This window comes from Syngnathus acus, chromosome 21 (assembly GCF_901709675.1).
Source record: "Syngnathus acus chromosome 21, fSynAcu1.2, whole genome shotgun sequence".
NCBI lineage: Eukaryota > Metazoa > Chordata > Actinopteri > Syngnathiformes > Syngnathidae > Syngnathus > Syngnathus acus.
The window spans coordinates 4,246,918-4,262,491 of NC_051105.1; the positions used below are offsets into that span (position 1 = coordinate 4,246,918).

At 39.9% G+C, this 15,574-nt stretch overlaps 1 protein-coding gene across 5 annotated transcripts in view; it reads right to left on the reverse strand.

Annotated features, from left to right (window-relative positions):
* Positions 1-12,847: 12,847 nt before the first annotated feature.
* The window catches only part of nalcn (sodium leak channel, non-selective), a 47,656-nt gene continuing 44,929 nt past the window's right edge, over positions 12,848-15,574 (reverse strand). For all 5 annotated transcript variants that reach the window (XM_037239648.1, XM_037239647.1, XM_037239643.1 and 2 more), the window contains 5 exons: positions 15,389-15,546; positions 14,518-14,668; positions 14,277-14,426; positions 14,097-14,214; positions 12,848-13,260 (listed from right to left, as the gene is read on the reverse strand). In XM_037239648.1, coding sequence (XP_037095543.1) covers positions 13,118-13,260; positions 14,097-14,214; positions 14,277-14,426; positions 14,518-14,668; positions 15,389-15,546 — 720 coding nt within the window. In that variant the 3' untranslated portion in view covers positions 12,848-13,117. The remainder of the gene's footprint in view (positions 13,261-14,096; positions 14,215-14,276; positions 14,427-14,517; positions 14,669-15,388; positions 15,547-15,574) is intronic.

Genomic DNA, 15,574 nt, shown 5'->3' on the forward strand with positions numbered 1-15,574 from the left:
TCCTCATACGTCAGACTCACGTGGCTATTTTCAACCAATTAGATGGCTTAGTTGTGACGCTACCGAACTAATGGGCAAAAAGAGGAGCGGAATCAATGAGTTCGTAATACGGAGTTAAAAACATATACGTACAATATTTTTTGCCAGACAAGGGTTGTACAAGTTCGAACTTGAGGAAAAAACACTTAATAGGAAATGCCACGGGTATATGGCTTGTTATTTTGTTCCCCTGCAGGAATTAATATGCATGCACAAAGATGTGCAAAATGCCTTATTGGAAAATAAAATTAACTGGCATGTTTTTTATTATTAATTACACATTTATTATACATACATAACTTACAAAACCATTATCTTGCAGCAGTTGCAGGACACATACAACAGTCAACAATCACATTCTACACAATGTTATCTTCAATGAGCCGAATGTAACATGCGTCTTTTGGGGAAGTGGGGGGAGAGATACTTGTACAAAATCCACAAAGGAAAATCATATTAACCACCATTATTTCTCACATTAAGTGCCATTCCTTTCTGAACAAAACAGAAAGCGGCAATAAATTTCTACAAATGTACAAGAAATTTGATGGTCTTATTTCATGTTTCTAATGAATATTAAATATTAAGTGAAGTTGCTCTACAAAAAACTTGAAAGCCAAAGACGAAGACCGAAACTTTTAATCTTGTCTCTGATCACAGCAGGTGTCACAATCGGATATTCTCCATTGTGTTGTTTATTAATAAAATTGTTTGTTAATAAAAACTAAATTCGTATTTGGCAGCCCATTTCAATTTGTTTGTTGGGTGACTCTGGTCCCCGAACATAGACAAAGATACTACCAGTTGTCCGTAGAGAATGAATTGCTTTGATTGTGCACTTTTAGATACAAAAGAATTAATGAAATATGCATATGTCACCAGCCCCTTGTGTGGCGATCCACTGGGTTTTGCATGAAGTTGTTGTGATGGTGAAATTCAAAGTCAGCCAAGGTACAAGTACTTTTTTTCTCATTAAATATTCCCTTAACTAATACTTAAAGTCAAAGCACGGTCAGTGAAGGAATCACTGCTTTGTCTTAACCATAACTTTGTACATGTGTGATTTGCCTGTGTTCATCTGACGTGCCAAATGCCAAATTATTTTGTTCCAGAGGTTTTTCTGATTTCTAATTGTTGTCGAATATATTATAAGCAGGCTGGTTGTTAGGTTAGGAAGTAGTTTAATTGTTACCCTTCGCCAATAATCTTCTATCATCTCCGTCCAGTCATATTCGGACAGTCGTAATCTCGATGCTTTTAACATGCAGTAGTGTTGCTTGAACTAAAACGAGATCAGGATCATTGCCACTATCCCTCACGCAGTTGCAATCACACCACCAGTGCTGTCACTTAGCTGATGTTACATGCACTCCAAGTGCAATGACAGCTGCTGCTGTAACATTCATTCACATCCACACAGTGCCACGAGGAAGACGAGTCGCCCGCTGCAGTCAACTCGAGTAAAGACTCGCTCGTTAATGAGCCGTGAACGTGAACAGGTCATTTCGTCCTGATTGGAGTTGTGGCGTGGTGGCCTTCACAGTTGAGGAAGAGTTGGCAATAATGAGGGAGAACGCAGCAGGCAGAACACAGAAACCATCACTTAAAGAGCCAAAATGGATGGCCGATAAGATGACAAAGGCCTGTTCTAATAATAATGACAGATAAGCGCAAAGTCAGCATCCTCTTGTTAAAGTATCATTTTGGGTAGCAACACCTTGATGAGCTCATTATAAACTCAGTCGGAGAATTTTATGACCATGTGACACTCAGCCGACACTTTAGCTTGCCATACTGAGAGATGTATATTTTGGGTTAATTGACAAGGAGACAAGAGAGAAGAATTTGGTACATTAGATGCCATTTCACCACGAGGGTGGCGGCCATTGGGAATTTGGGGAAATTCACGGAAGGCCAGTTCATTTCAGGGCCCGTCAAACACCTGCAGACGATTACATTTCGGCACACGGCAGCCTCATTGATAGGTCGGCGGATCTGAGAGAGGAAGGGTTGCACTGCTGTGGGAGTGATCAATCAAGGCCAATCAAAGTGGCTGTTCTCGTTCCCTTTAAATATAATTTTTTTAGTCGGACACTAGTGTTTCAACATGGAGGGACATTTGCGAGACTATGCCGCTCAACGTTTGTTCATTCACACGTAAAATGTCAGACTGGGAAATCCATCTTTTTCAGCTCAACATTTTTGTGGAATGTTGCACAAAGGGGCATTGACAATCCGTTTGCTGGGGGAAAAATATACAGTATTTGATGTAAGAATTCAGAGTCTTCGCTAGCTTATGCTTCAAGAAAATCCATAGCTGTTAAAAGGCTGCTGTGTATGCTCCGTGAATGCGCACAAGTGATGCAAAGCATTCTTAACAGCATTCAGCTGTTATAAGTGCACATTGAGATAACCTCTCTTTCTGCTGAAGGACCCTTTTGTTCTCTACGTGAGGCCGAAGGACAGCCAGGTGGCGACGGCGATCCACTCTGATAAGGGCTCTCACATCAAGACAAGTACCTGGGGGACTGGCGTCCATTGCGGGATCACCGGGCAAGGCCCTCTGCAGGAAGGCATTTGATCCGATTAGATTTACATTTTGCTGCCATGGCATAGCAGCAACACGCTTGTGCAGAGTGCACACTTTATTATTTGCTCCATACAGCGCTAATGTTTCATGTTGCTATATGCTTTTTCCAGTAAGATCTAATTATAATGGTCACAAAATAAATGAGTCTATACTTCATGAACATACCTGAGATCATGGCAGACTTTGTCCCCGCCAAAATGTGTACCAAACATCTTTGAGTAAGGCTTTATTATATATGCACATTAGAAACTTGTGCATGCCAATCCACCATTATTAATATCGAGTCAAATATGTTTAAACATACCGTATTTTCCACACTATAAAGTGCACCGGATTATAAGGCGCACCTTCAATGAATGGCCCATTTTAAAACTTTGTCTATATATATGGCGCACCGGATTATAAGGCGCACCTTCAATGAATGGCCCATTTTAAAACTTTGTCCATATATAAGATATATACATTTGGCCCGCGGGCCGGACTTTGGACACGCCTGCTGTAGTGGCTCAATATTGGTCCATGTATAAGGCGCACTGGATTATAAGGCGCACTGTCTGCTTTTGAGAAAATTTGAGGTTTTTAGGTGCGCCTTATAATGCGGAAAATACGGTAGATATTTTACTTATTATATTTTGGCCAAGCATACCTAATATTATGAAGTGCATAATAAATAATTGAGCTAGTTTGTAGTCCTATTTTAGAGCTGTCAAAAGGTGTGCAGGCATACCTAATGTTATGTCTACTGATTGTATACTTCATACCCGTCCAAACAGCCACATGAGCCAGAATGTTTGCTTGCCTCGAGACAGACACAGATATTAAGTCCTGTCCTATTCCATTAACTTAACCCATCGACTCCACAGGTGTCTTTGGCCCCTTAAATGACAGCGCTATCACAACACATCAAGACTCAGAATGGAAGAGTGGCAGCACCCAGCCAGCAGCTTGCCCAGTGTGGGCCCATGTGTGGAAAGATGGGAGGGATAGTGGGATTATACGCTGCAAGCCCGACAACTACTTCCATTCAAGAGGTCAAAATAAAGAACCCGAGAGATCGTTTGGGGAAAAAAAATGTGTGAGCCCTGGTCTGTGATGTGATCCCCGCTGTTGCCTTCTCCCCGGTGATGCTCACAAAAGTGTTGCGCCTAAAACCTTCTTGTCTACGGCACCCCTCGGGCTCCCAGATGATTGACAGCTTGTCACATTATCTTACAGCCGTGCTAGTGGAGACAGCGAAAGGGAGAGCAGGAACAGGCGCGAGAAGTGATACTGGGGTTAGTGCTAAGAGCAGACACACACACCCTTAGGAGCTTCCAGTACACTGTGTAGCAGCTGCAAAGTGAAAATTCTGCGTGTGTGTGTGTGTGTGTGTATGTGCGTCTCTGTGTGCTTAATAGAAGAGCCCAGATGTATTTGCATCAGGTGTACAATGCTGATATTTAGGTTGGTGTAAAGGACAATCCACTATTCCTTGAGATGATCATCATACTGTTGGCTATTTTTTGTGCAAGTTGTACCTGGAATTTGTTAAAGGTATGACTTTGCAGTCATATATCCCAGTAAAATATTGGTCAGATACAGAATTTGTTTTGTGGCATTTAAAGATATTCTGCAAGAGTATTTTCTAGATTATAAATCGCAGTTTTTTTTCCATAGTTTGCCCAGTGGTGCGATTTATGTGTGGACAATGAAGCTCACCCATGCTCTGTTCTACGGGATCAATCAGATTTCATTTTCATAACAAGCAGGGGCGGAGCTCCGATGTTGTGTCTAGGACAGCGGTTATTTTTTTTTTCCATTTTCATTCATGACGGCTGTGGTTCAACAATTCTCCAAATTTCACTTGTTACGTGTGCAGATCAGTGCACCAGACACATCACCAAACACAAATACCACTCTGATCTTTAGCTTTACTGAACATTTGAGTATGTGGCTGCTATCATGTGTGTTAATGCTTAATGGCACAATATAACATTTAAACACAAAAGAATGTAAGACATTAAAAGCAAAGTAGATTGATTATTTGACCCACGTTTGTTGACCTCGGAAACCTACCTGGTTAATATACAACTACCATTTCTTAAATGAATTCAGGACCATTACTTATAGTAGTTGAGCATAATTTCAAAATGTATTCGACAGCTGAATTCAAAAGGGCTAAGATACATTTGGAGAAATACGTAGATACACGATTTTATTGGTAATTTAGTTTCACACTTGGTGGGGGGGGCACGATTTCCCCACCATATCTTGTTTGAAGGCTTAACAAGACACAACCTGACACCAGAAGACCTCAAAAGCTTCCAAGTACCACCCCAACAGTCAACTTTTCAGAAGAACCTGTCATTCCATTTGTGACAAAGCGACTTATTGTGACGTTTATTCGTCATGAAATCTCACCGTGTGACTCGTTGCAAAGATTTAGAACCTCATCGTCACTCGAGGTCAATGACCGTTGGCAACAGAGAGACAGAGGTTGACGTTCAGGCCATCTTAAAATAGAAACAGCAGAGGTAAAACCTTACAATATATGGGAATCATGTCGGCAGATGTGCTTGCCCACATGGGTTGGGACCTTTCAGGGCTCTGGCGAGCACAGGTTTGCTTCTCAAATTAGAATGACGGCTGTCACAATGCAACTCGTATCAAGTTCCAGAGATGGAAGTGACAGCTGAATGACAGTGACTTGTTGCTGCTGTTGTCAGTTTTAGGTTGTGTCTAACCCCTCCAAAATAAGTTAACGTAAAGTCTTGTTTAGAATGTTTTTCTCCAATTCCAGGCTGGAGCCACAAACTGGCCAATCACAGGGCAGAACATACACGACTGTCTTGCTTGGACAGGTCCATTCCAAGCGCAAGATGAAGAAATGCAGATGTCAGTTGAATTATTTGTAAAATAATAGCTTGTTGACTAAATGGTAATAATATTCTAATAAAGTGAGGCTAACTACACGTTTGTGGTTGCAAAATGAGTTTAGGGCTACCTCTTTTGAATTATTACTAAAATAAATTGAGGGCAAGTAAGCTTTATAGAGACAGTGTTGTTCCTTAATACTGCTGTCTAGATTTCCCTTGTACACAGTTAATAATAATAATAATGATAATAATAATTAAAAACAAATTCAAATATATATATATTTTTTAACATCTATTCCAATCAATTCAATCGCCAATGGCCAATCACAGCGCAATACTGAATATATTTTTGAATTGTCAGCTTTGTAAATATAATGTCAGTATAATGATTTGCAAATGTGAATAGGCTGTTTGAAATATAAATATGTCAAAAAAAGAAAATAATTCTCAGCTTTGGATTTGTCTTTGCTCTTAATTACTAATGACAAGCATATACTATATATATATATATATATATATATATATATATATGATCAATGATCATTTGAATAATCGTGATTTCAAATGTTACCAAACTAATCACGATTAACATTTTATTTCATAATTGAGGGGCCCTACTGAGAGGTGTAGGCTAATTTCTCTGGGTATACATCATTTGACATTCCACTTAAAAAAAAAAAAAAGAAAAAACACCCCTTCTTCCTCTGTCTGCAAGGCTGCCTTAAACATAAAGGCTGTGCATGGATGAGTGAGTCAACAAATTACCACAGCCACTAAACGGGGCAAAAAAATGATCCATATCCAGCACCAGTCCTTACCTTAGCTCTTTTTGTCTGAGGCTTTTAAATAAACATGATCTTTGCTCATTGCATTTAGTTAAGCGCGTCCCTCCACATGCTTGACTGCTTGTGTCCATCAACTCGAGGGAGCCCAGCTAACACACATGAAACCCGCTACAGCTGCTGCTCTAACCTTTGAGTGTCTCCTAAGGAGCGCAGTGATATTTGCACTTAATAAAATTATGCCTACCGGGAGAATATGCCGCTGACATTTGCCATTTGTCAAGTTGAGGTGGCAGCGAGAGCTTTATGAGTCATTAGTGTTCCGAAGTGTGTGTGTGTAAGACAGAGAAAGAGAGTTAATCAGTCCACAGTGACAGTCAATGTTGAATGTAGTGTACAGGAAGGAAATATTAATTGTCTTTTCATACAGCTATATAAGGAAGAGAGCTATCCACAAAATTACGTCTAATTTATTTACACCAGACGAAAAAAGATTTGATTGTTTGCAACAGCTCAGGTAGAAGCCGTCAATTGCAATTTTCCGTCTCGTCTGTTTTACGCAGCCAATCAGGATGTGAAAAGAGATGCCAATCAAATTTGCTTAACAAATATAACTTCTGGCTCGTCACCTGTCACATATTATTGATCCATAAACCGGGACACACATATGATACGCACAAACCTGTGCACATATAGTCAAATATAATCAAAGAGTCAACACGAGAGAGAATAACTCCGTCCTTCATGGTGTGTGTGATGTTGTGCTCGGCAGTGATTCTTCTTCCAGACAGTGAAGATCTGATTTGGAAAGACACAGATTTTTGGTATTTACCGTGACAGCATCACAGCAAATTATTTGCACAGTAAGGACAGAGAAAGAGGTTGATGGTCCAATCTCTGTAACAATCATTTTCACATCTCCAATTTACCTTGACATGAATTGCGATTGAACTGCTGAAACTTTTAAATATTGTGATGCAAGTGCAATGCATTATGGGACATTTACGTTTCTGATTGCCCATATAACATTTTTAGTGTGACTGAAAATACTGAATCTGATCATAATTTTAATCTGAACTCTGATCGGATTGAAGAAATGTTGGCCATGTAAACATAGCCAGATGAACATCCAGGGATATAGTATAATAAATATAGTAGATAGTAAAAACATAATGAGCAGTCTCAAGCAGGAGCTAATGACAGTCACAGTGAGGACAAGACACTCACACTCAGACTTGGCAACATCACAAGCCACCTGACCATGCGCCACCTCTTAAAATGACATGTACATTTTTTTCTATACATTTTATGATTTTATTTTTTGTGTTCAAAACATTTAAAAAGTGTTTAAAGGTGTGTTTTAATAAGTCAAATGTGTTTAAAGTAGTGTTACTACTGTAAAAAAAATGTCACTGAAGATCACAGGTGTCAAACTCAAGGCCCGGGGGCCAGATACGGCCCGCCACATCATTTTATGTGGCCCGCAAAGTCAAATTGTGCATCAAATTCATGTGTCATTACTAGAATTGCAAATTGTCTTCACTTAATATCTTTTTTTTTTTTAATATTTGACCAGTTTTTATTCTTCTGATTTGAAAACGAGTTACCGTATTTTCCGGACTATAAGGCGCACCGGACTATAAGGCGCACCTTCAATGAATGGCCCATTTTAAAACTTTATCCTTATATAAGGCGCACCGGACTATAAAGCGCACCATTAATGCATCATGTCAGATTTTTAATCCAAATCAAATCATTCTCCATTTTATCTTTTTTATTTCAACTTCAGATGCAACAAATCACAAAATAATGATCCATAGTCTTTTTGATTCATGATTCATTTACTTATGATTGATTTCATGACATAATACTTCGGGCCAGTTTAAATTTAGGAATTTGGTCCATATATAAGGCGCACCGGACTATAAGGCGCACTGTCGGCTTTTGAGAAAATTTTAGGTTTTTAGGTGCGCCTTATAGTCCGGAAAATACGCTATTTGTTTGTTTTGTAGCTTTTACTGTCTATAATATGAGGTGCTCGTACATTTATTTGGGTTGACAGTCATAATGGCCATCCTAAAGAAGCGATGACTACAATGCGGCCCGCCAAAAAAACGAGTTTGACACCCCTGCTGTAGATTTTTCAGTGTTTAGATGAGACCAGTAACACAAACGACCAGCATCCTAATCAAAATACAAAAACACTGCTTTTTGCTTTAATATCGGTTTTAAATGAAAACTTCTCACCTGCTATTTGCGTTTTTGGAACTTCAGAACTTTTAAACATGTCACTTTGTCATTTTGATATATTCTTTCCCCAGTGCTCACAAAGCAAAGTCACTTCTTGTGCAATTACCTTTTATTATGCACTTTCCCTGTAATGTCACATCCATTTTCTGCTCCCTCACTCCCAAACGACCATATGCATGCGCAATTTAGCATAATAGCAGAATTAAAAACACAAAATTATAAGGTAATGTCTCACCAAGGGCTATGCATAGTCACATTAAAAACGCTTTCTCAGTGATCTGTAAGATTGCTCTCTGCGGGAAAATGTAATTGTTTGAGCACAGCACCCCCTGCAGGTATGCATTATTTTGTGCTAATAATACCCTCCGTGCGCATGAAGTCTTAGGTAACCTTTCACTGCAATTACAGGCCTTTCTGCTTTGATCGGTGGATAATTGAATTGGGTTAAGCACGTATGATTTCTCTGTGAAATTTCGACCCATATTTCAGTCTCGCCTGCAAGATTAGACAAAGCACCGGTGGCCCTGTAATTAAAGAAGCCAGGTGTACAAGTAGGGAGGCAAACAACCAGAGTCACTTGAACGGGACTGATTAGGTATTTAGTGAAAATTAGATTTTGCTACTCGGGTGACAAAGTGTGCCATTTCGTTTGGTGCTCTGCGTTCAGTGGGGTGGCAATCGACTAGCGCACAAATCGAAAAGGACTTTTTTTTTAAACATTTCCACAGTGGTATAAACCTGGGGGTACATGCCAAGCATGAAAGAGGATTTTTAATTAAATATTGGGGATGATTTGATTTTTTTTTGGAAGGGGGCCTAACAATGAGGGAAAAGCCTTTTTTTTTTTTTTTTTACGTCAAAAACTAAAGTCATTTAAAACTATCGACCCCACTACGACAGGGTTTCCGAATCTGCTGTCTTGAGCCCAACATGGGTCGCGACAAAGCTATTAGATCACAGAGAGTAAAAGGCTGTAATCTACTCGAATGATGCTGGCATGCAAGTTATTGGCAAAAAGGCTGTTGGATTCATTTTTTGAATTGGTGTATTGAATCTGACAAAATTCAAACACGCAATGACAAAGTACACAGCAAAACCAGAAACTCTTCTAGGCCATATCTATACAGTATCTGTCTCTCTCTTTCTCTCTCTCTCAAGATGATATTTGGCTGCGACCTCACACCAAAAAGCCAAAAGTGCGAGGTCAAAAAGTGACACTTTGGTCTTCAGGGAGTGACAGCTGCGGCCAGTGGATAGGCGCCAAGCGACAAAATGGAAAACAAGCAAGCTTTTCTACCTTCATTTTCAGTGGAATGGATTTTAATCAACACATTATGCCAGTTGTTAATTGCTTTTCCCACCTGCTGCTAAAATAATTAGCTACTTTTTCCAAATTATTGTAGTAATAGCCATCTGGTTGGAAACGCGTGGACAAGATCAGGCCTGGACCTGGCAGGAACGCTGACAAGACAGGCGATGCAGGCGGTCGGTTGCTACCTTATCTATAAAGCAAAGAATTTTTTTTAATCGCCCTGCGATTAGCTACAGCGACCAGTCCAGGGTATAACAGACCCCTACCCAAAGGTTGCTGCCGCTTACCCTCAAACATAATGAAGAAAAATAAAAAAATGGACTAAGCACTGAGCATTGATTATTTAGGTGGTGTCGCACATTCTAGTTTAATTTGTGACGAGTGATCGTCACATGGTGTGTATTAGAGAAGTCAATATTTGAGGAAATAGGGTATTTATGACTAATTTCACTTCAAGAATTTGCATCTTGAGTTGTAGTTTTTGAGTTGTAGTGAGTAGAATGAGAAAAGGTGCGTTCAGTAAAAGTGATGGTAGGGATCTTAAGGTAACATCTCACTGGGAAGGAAACAAGCCTGCGCAGCCAGTGGTGGACTTTAATTATAGGCAATCTCCACTTTCAGACAGACACCACACTTAAGAACTTCCTGGCCAATTACCAAAGTGCCTTAAGTAAGCTGCGGACATGCATGATGGAAATTGACGGGCGGAGGGTAGGTGGGCGAAAAACAACGGGCCCCGTATGAAGCGGCGTCTTTCGCAGAGGCAATTAAAAGACACAAATGTTACACCACGCAGGGCTCAAATGAGAAGAAAAGAGGAGAGAGGCGCTTTGATGAGTCGGTTGTGAGCTTAGTAGAGCTTAAGAGGCGATGGTGGCGGAGAAGAAAAGGGGGGGGCAAATTAAAGACTGTTGATTAGCGCGAGGCCCGATGTCACACTGTTTCCCTACAGGACCATATGTCCCTCAGAGAACTCACTCGTCGAGGGCCTGGAATGTGCCACAAAAAGTCAAGATTTCTATAGAGCGACTGGGTGTCCCACCGGCAGCTGATTCTCTGCTGCGCTCCGTCGCGTTCATTATCACGAGCAAGGTCCCGTACACACTTCATGCAAAATTAGCAGGCTTTTGAATGGACAATCCAAGAGCCTGTCTCCTTTATTGGGCTAATTATGTGTCTAACAAGGGTCCTTGTTAAGGGGGAAACGCTCAACTCTATGAATTTGAGTACATTAGTCAATTGGTTCTGAAACTAACCCTGACTGAGTGTCAGAAAGAAATTGTAGAATACAATTTGAGGACAAAAAGAAGTTTAAAATTGATGCACACTAAAGTATGTTTGTGTCTTCTTGGATTCCATTTCAACAATGCAATGAGTCCTGACTTGTTTTCATAAGATGCCACTTTTAACAACAATTTAAAATCTGTCTTGAGCATATAAAGCATAAAACTAGTGCTGGGGAAAAAAAAAAGAATGAGGTCATGGACTCTATGGAAACAGATTGAACTATTCCTAACCACTAAGTGGTGGTGTCATACCTGAGCAGCTTAATAAAAAATGGCTTACCTTGCTCATCATCATTTGACTCGTATGAGGTCCATCCTCATTTTTGTGTGCATTGTCATCCCGGCCTTGTCAAAGCAATTGCATTGCTTGCATAGAATCCATCTACGGTTCTGTAATTGAATGAATATTTCTTCTTCACCAAAGTACACTGAAAAAGAACAGTTTGTTGAATTTATTTTACTAAGTGGTTGCACAAAATAAAAGCACCTGGATCAAAATATTTTTTGGAGTGGAGCGATAGTCAATCGCAGTAAACATTCTGGAATGAACAATAGCATCTTTGAACTGCTCAACTGCACTTACCATCTGGTTTGTTTGTTTTGTTTCCCAATGGACTCTGGTAGAGCCATTTATTTGGTCAAGTGGTCATTTGGAGTGCATTGTTCTCCATAGGAAAACCAATAAAATGACACAAAAAAGACAATTAGCAACTTACCAAAGTTGTGATCACTCGAAAATGTGGTCAGCACTCAGTGGAATGCTGACTTCCACCAAGTGGCACTAACTGTGTCCTGTGGGTGGCCATAATTGAGACGGATACGATCCTTGCTGCATCTGAGTTTGAGGGAGATTATGAATTGAAAAAGTCATGTGATATCAGTATTTACAAAAAGAAACTACTCTTCTTCCTTATGAATGACCATAAGCCTTTAATTAGAAGATAGGTTTGTAGAGAGATTTAATAATATTCACAGTCTTATATATATATAATCTATTTTTTTTTTCTTCAGTGAACACTTCAAATAACATCAGTGCGTGTAAAAAACTGAGTAAAGCTCCAAATAATCTTAATAGCTGCATACAAACAAATACATTGGGGACACGATGCAACATTACCAAATCAAATCGCTAATAACAACACATCAAAAGTGAAGATAAGGTAATACTCGGCGTTGTTGTGAATCACGAAAGTAATATTCAGTCGGGCAAAGATTTTCAGCTTCACGCACTTCTTTAAACACATTGCTATTATTCCGATCACCAGTTTATGTAAGTGAGAATTCTCACTTTAATGTCAGAATTCTCACTTTAAAGTCAGAATTCCCACTCAGAATTCTGACTTTAAAGTCGCCATTCTGACTTTAAAGTCGGCATTCTGACTTTTAAGTCCGAATTCCCACTTTAAAGTCAGAATTCTGATTTTTCTCAGAATTCTGGTAATACTTGGCTTTGTTGTGAATCACTAAAGTAATATCCAGTCGGGTAGGGATTTTCGGCTTCACGCACTTGTTTAAACACAATGTTATTATTCCGATCACCAGTTTATATAAGTGAGAATTCTCACTTTAAAGTCAGGATTCCGAGAAAAAAAGTCAGAATCCTGTCACCCCCCCCTTTTTTTTTTTCTTCCCTGTCCCTAATCCTCTTCTGTATCTTCCGTACAGAAGTGTATAAAGTGACCATAAGAAAATCCATATGGATATGATAAATAAAGTGAAAGCGACATGAAAAGAGCCTTGCAGCTGAATATACAAACAAGAGCGGCTTTTCCTTCATCGATCCAGCGTGTCCTCGTCGCTCACACTTGCCAGATGTGCCTACAAAGCAACATTTGCAGAGGACAGGAAATATGTTTCCCAGAGGTATCAGCTTGACGTTTTGGCTAAAATAGTGTCTCTAGATTCAAAATAATACAGTTTCTTCATTGACCCAGTCAGGAGTCAACACATACATCCAAGGTCATTAAAAGTAAAAAAAAAAAAAAAGCACAGTGCCGATAGACCTAAATGTCGATGAGGTCGTCGCCGCTCTCGTCGCTCTCCACTGTCAGCTGACGGGTCCACCACTTCTTCACCTCTGACCCCGAGGAGGCCTCGTCGTTGACAGGGTTCATCTTACAAACGATGGACTTGACGCTGGTGCGACCTGACACAAACACGCACACACAGATGAGAAAATACATACAAGGGGCCAAAACCTGAGGTAAAATCAGATCTTATTATAACAGGATATTGACATCAGCATGAGAATACCCCATGGAATTATGGGGGGGAAAAAGAAAATGATGTCCCGCAGCCACATTAAAACCATAAAACAGCTTTACTTAATTTTTGAATGCATTGGTATAATGAAGACCAAATGCTTCAAACAAAAGATCTTTGTTTTTTGTTTTGTTTTGTTTGTGTTTGCGCATGAACAATTCATACCCAGTGGCAATATAGGAAAATTGCTAAGCTTGTAGCATTTAGCTACGACTACCTTTGACCGTAGTTGCGAGCACGTTTGAATGTAATTGCGAGGACGTTCAAACATACAATACCTGTGAGTACGTTCAACATATTTGCCAGTCAAATATTTTTTAATCCACGTTGACAACTCTGTGCTTTTGTGCTTTTTAAAATTCTTTCATATTATTACCTTTATTTGAGGCACCTTGTTCAAATGAAATAATATATAAAATATAGAAACAGAAATAAAAACAATGTTCTAAGCACACAAAAGCACAATCATAGGGTAGTTGTTGAATTAATGTGTACAAGTTGTTAAAATTTGAGTTGTAATGAAACTATAAACTTGGGCCAGTATAAATGACTTATACAATTATATTTTTCTTGAATATCAACCCTGTCTGACAATCATCCAAAACATTTTTTCTATAGGAAGCAAATTTTAGTGCAACCATGCCAGGATAAATTGATTTCTCAATGTCTCACTAAGCGGTGTTGTTCTATGGAGACAAATGGGGACGTCTGCACACACACCTGCAGGCAGCCGCCACTGTCCCAGCTTCCTCTGCGGCTTGCCCAGGTCGGAGGAGTCCTGCCTGTACCCTCCTCTGTCCGACAACGTGGGACTGAGCAACTGCTGGAGGCCGCTCATCTGAACAAAGAGGACAGATCTTTCCGTGTAACCCTGCAGACATTGGTGTGACGTGGTTTTACCTCAGGCTGCGAGGGGTTGTCTGGGTTGTTGGCGTTGTGGTCTTCGCTCGGTACCGTGGTCTCAATGCTGGGGGGGTTGAGGAAGCGACTCAGTTCCTGCTGCTGGCTCTCTCTCAGGCTGTGGATGATGCTACAGGACTGCTGCTGCTTCTACAAAGAAGACAGAGGGCAAAGCGTCATACATGCCTGCGTGCGCACATGCCGAGGCAGCGACGCCGGCTGCCACGTGGAGGAAACTCACGGCACGAATGCGTTTGAGGCACTTCTTGAGCCACATGCGTATGGTCTGCTTGGCAACTTCCTCCTCAATGGTGTACTCCAACTGTTCCCTGGCCAACAGCTCCTCCAGCTGGAGAGACTTGCGAATGTCCACGGAGCGGTAGGACAACATGCTGCCATCACACACAATTGTAGGGACGTAGAATAAAATACACGATTCAGACATGCTTATTGGAAATTCAAACTATTATATTTCATCATTTCAGAGAAAAAGACTATACTCTTATTTTGTTGTTGATTTGTGCAGTAGTGATTTATTTTCCTGAGTGTAGCGTGACTTGAAAACAAAATGCTCAACAGAAATAGATAGGCTGGTTGAGATTTTATATATATTATATATTTTTTTATCTCCATTAAATATTCTAATTCTGCATAATGTTACAGTGGCTTTTTCTTGTTTTAATCTGATACAGTACATTTAAGTAGAGTTATATTTAATTTCTGAGTAGAATGCCGTTGCATAAACTGTAATACTTTCGAACTGTTTGTTTTCAATCATTTAATTTATAAGCATTTTTTATTTAACTTTTATGTAACAACGTTAGTTGTACTTGGTACTTTTTTTGGGTGTGCTTTGTCCAACAAGTTTGACCCCCACTGAGTTGCAGCGTTGGCTATGCATGTAACGCAAAAAATAATGACTGAATGAAGGAATAAATGTAAACTTGATTTGGCCAAATTGCCAAGATTTATTTATTTCATCGTTTTGCATTAATATAATGTGCATGTTTAATTTATTCACTCATACAAATATGATTTTTAATGATGGAAAGATAAGAAACCATGTTTTTAGTGTTGTTGTGCATGCATTTATGCTGTATTGTCATGCTCACCTGAGCACATCATGGAAGGTGACGTCTCCTCCACTGTGCAGTCGCTCCATCTCGTAGCACATGTGCTTGAAGAGCAACTTGTCTTTGTCCAGGTCCACCTCCAGCCTGCCCCTGAGCAGACGCAGCAGGAACTTCACCCTGGATGTTGGGATCACTCCCTGCAAGAAAATAAATATAATATTCCTC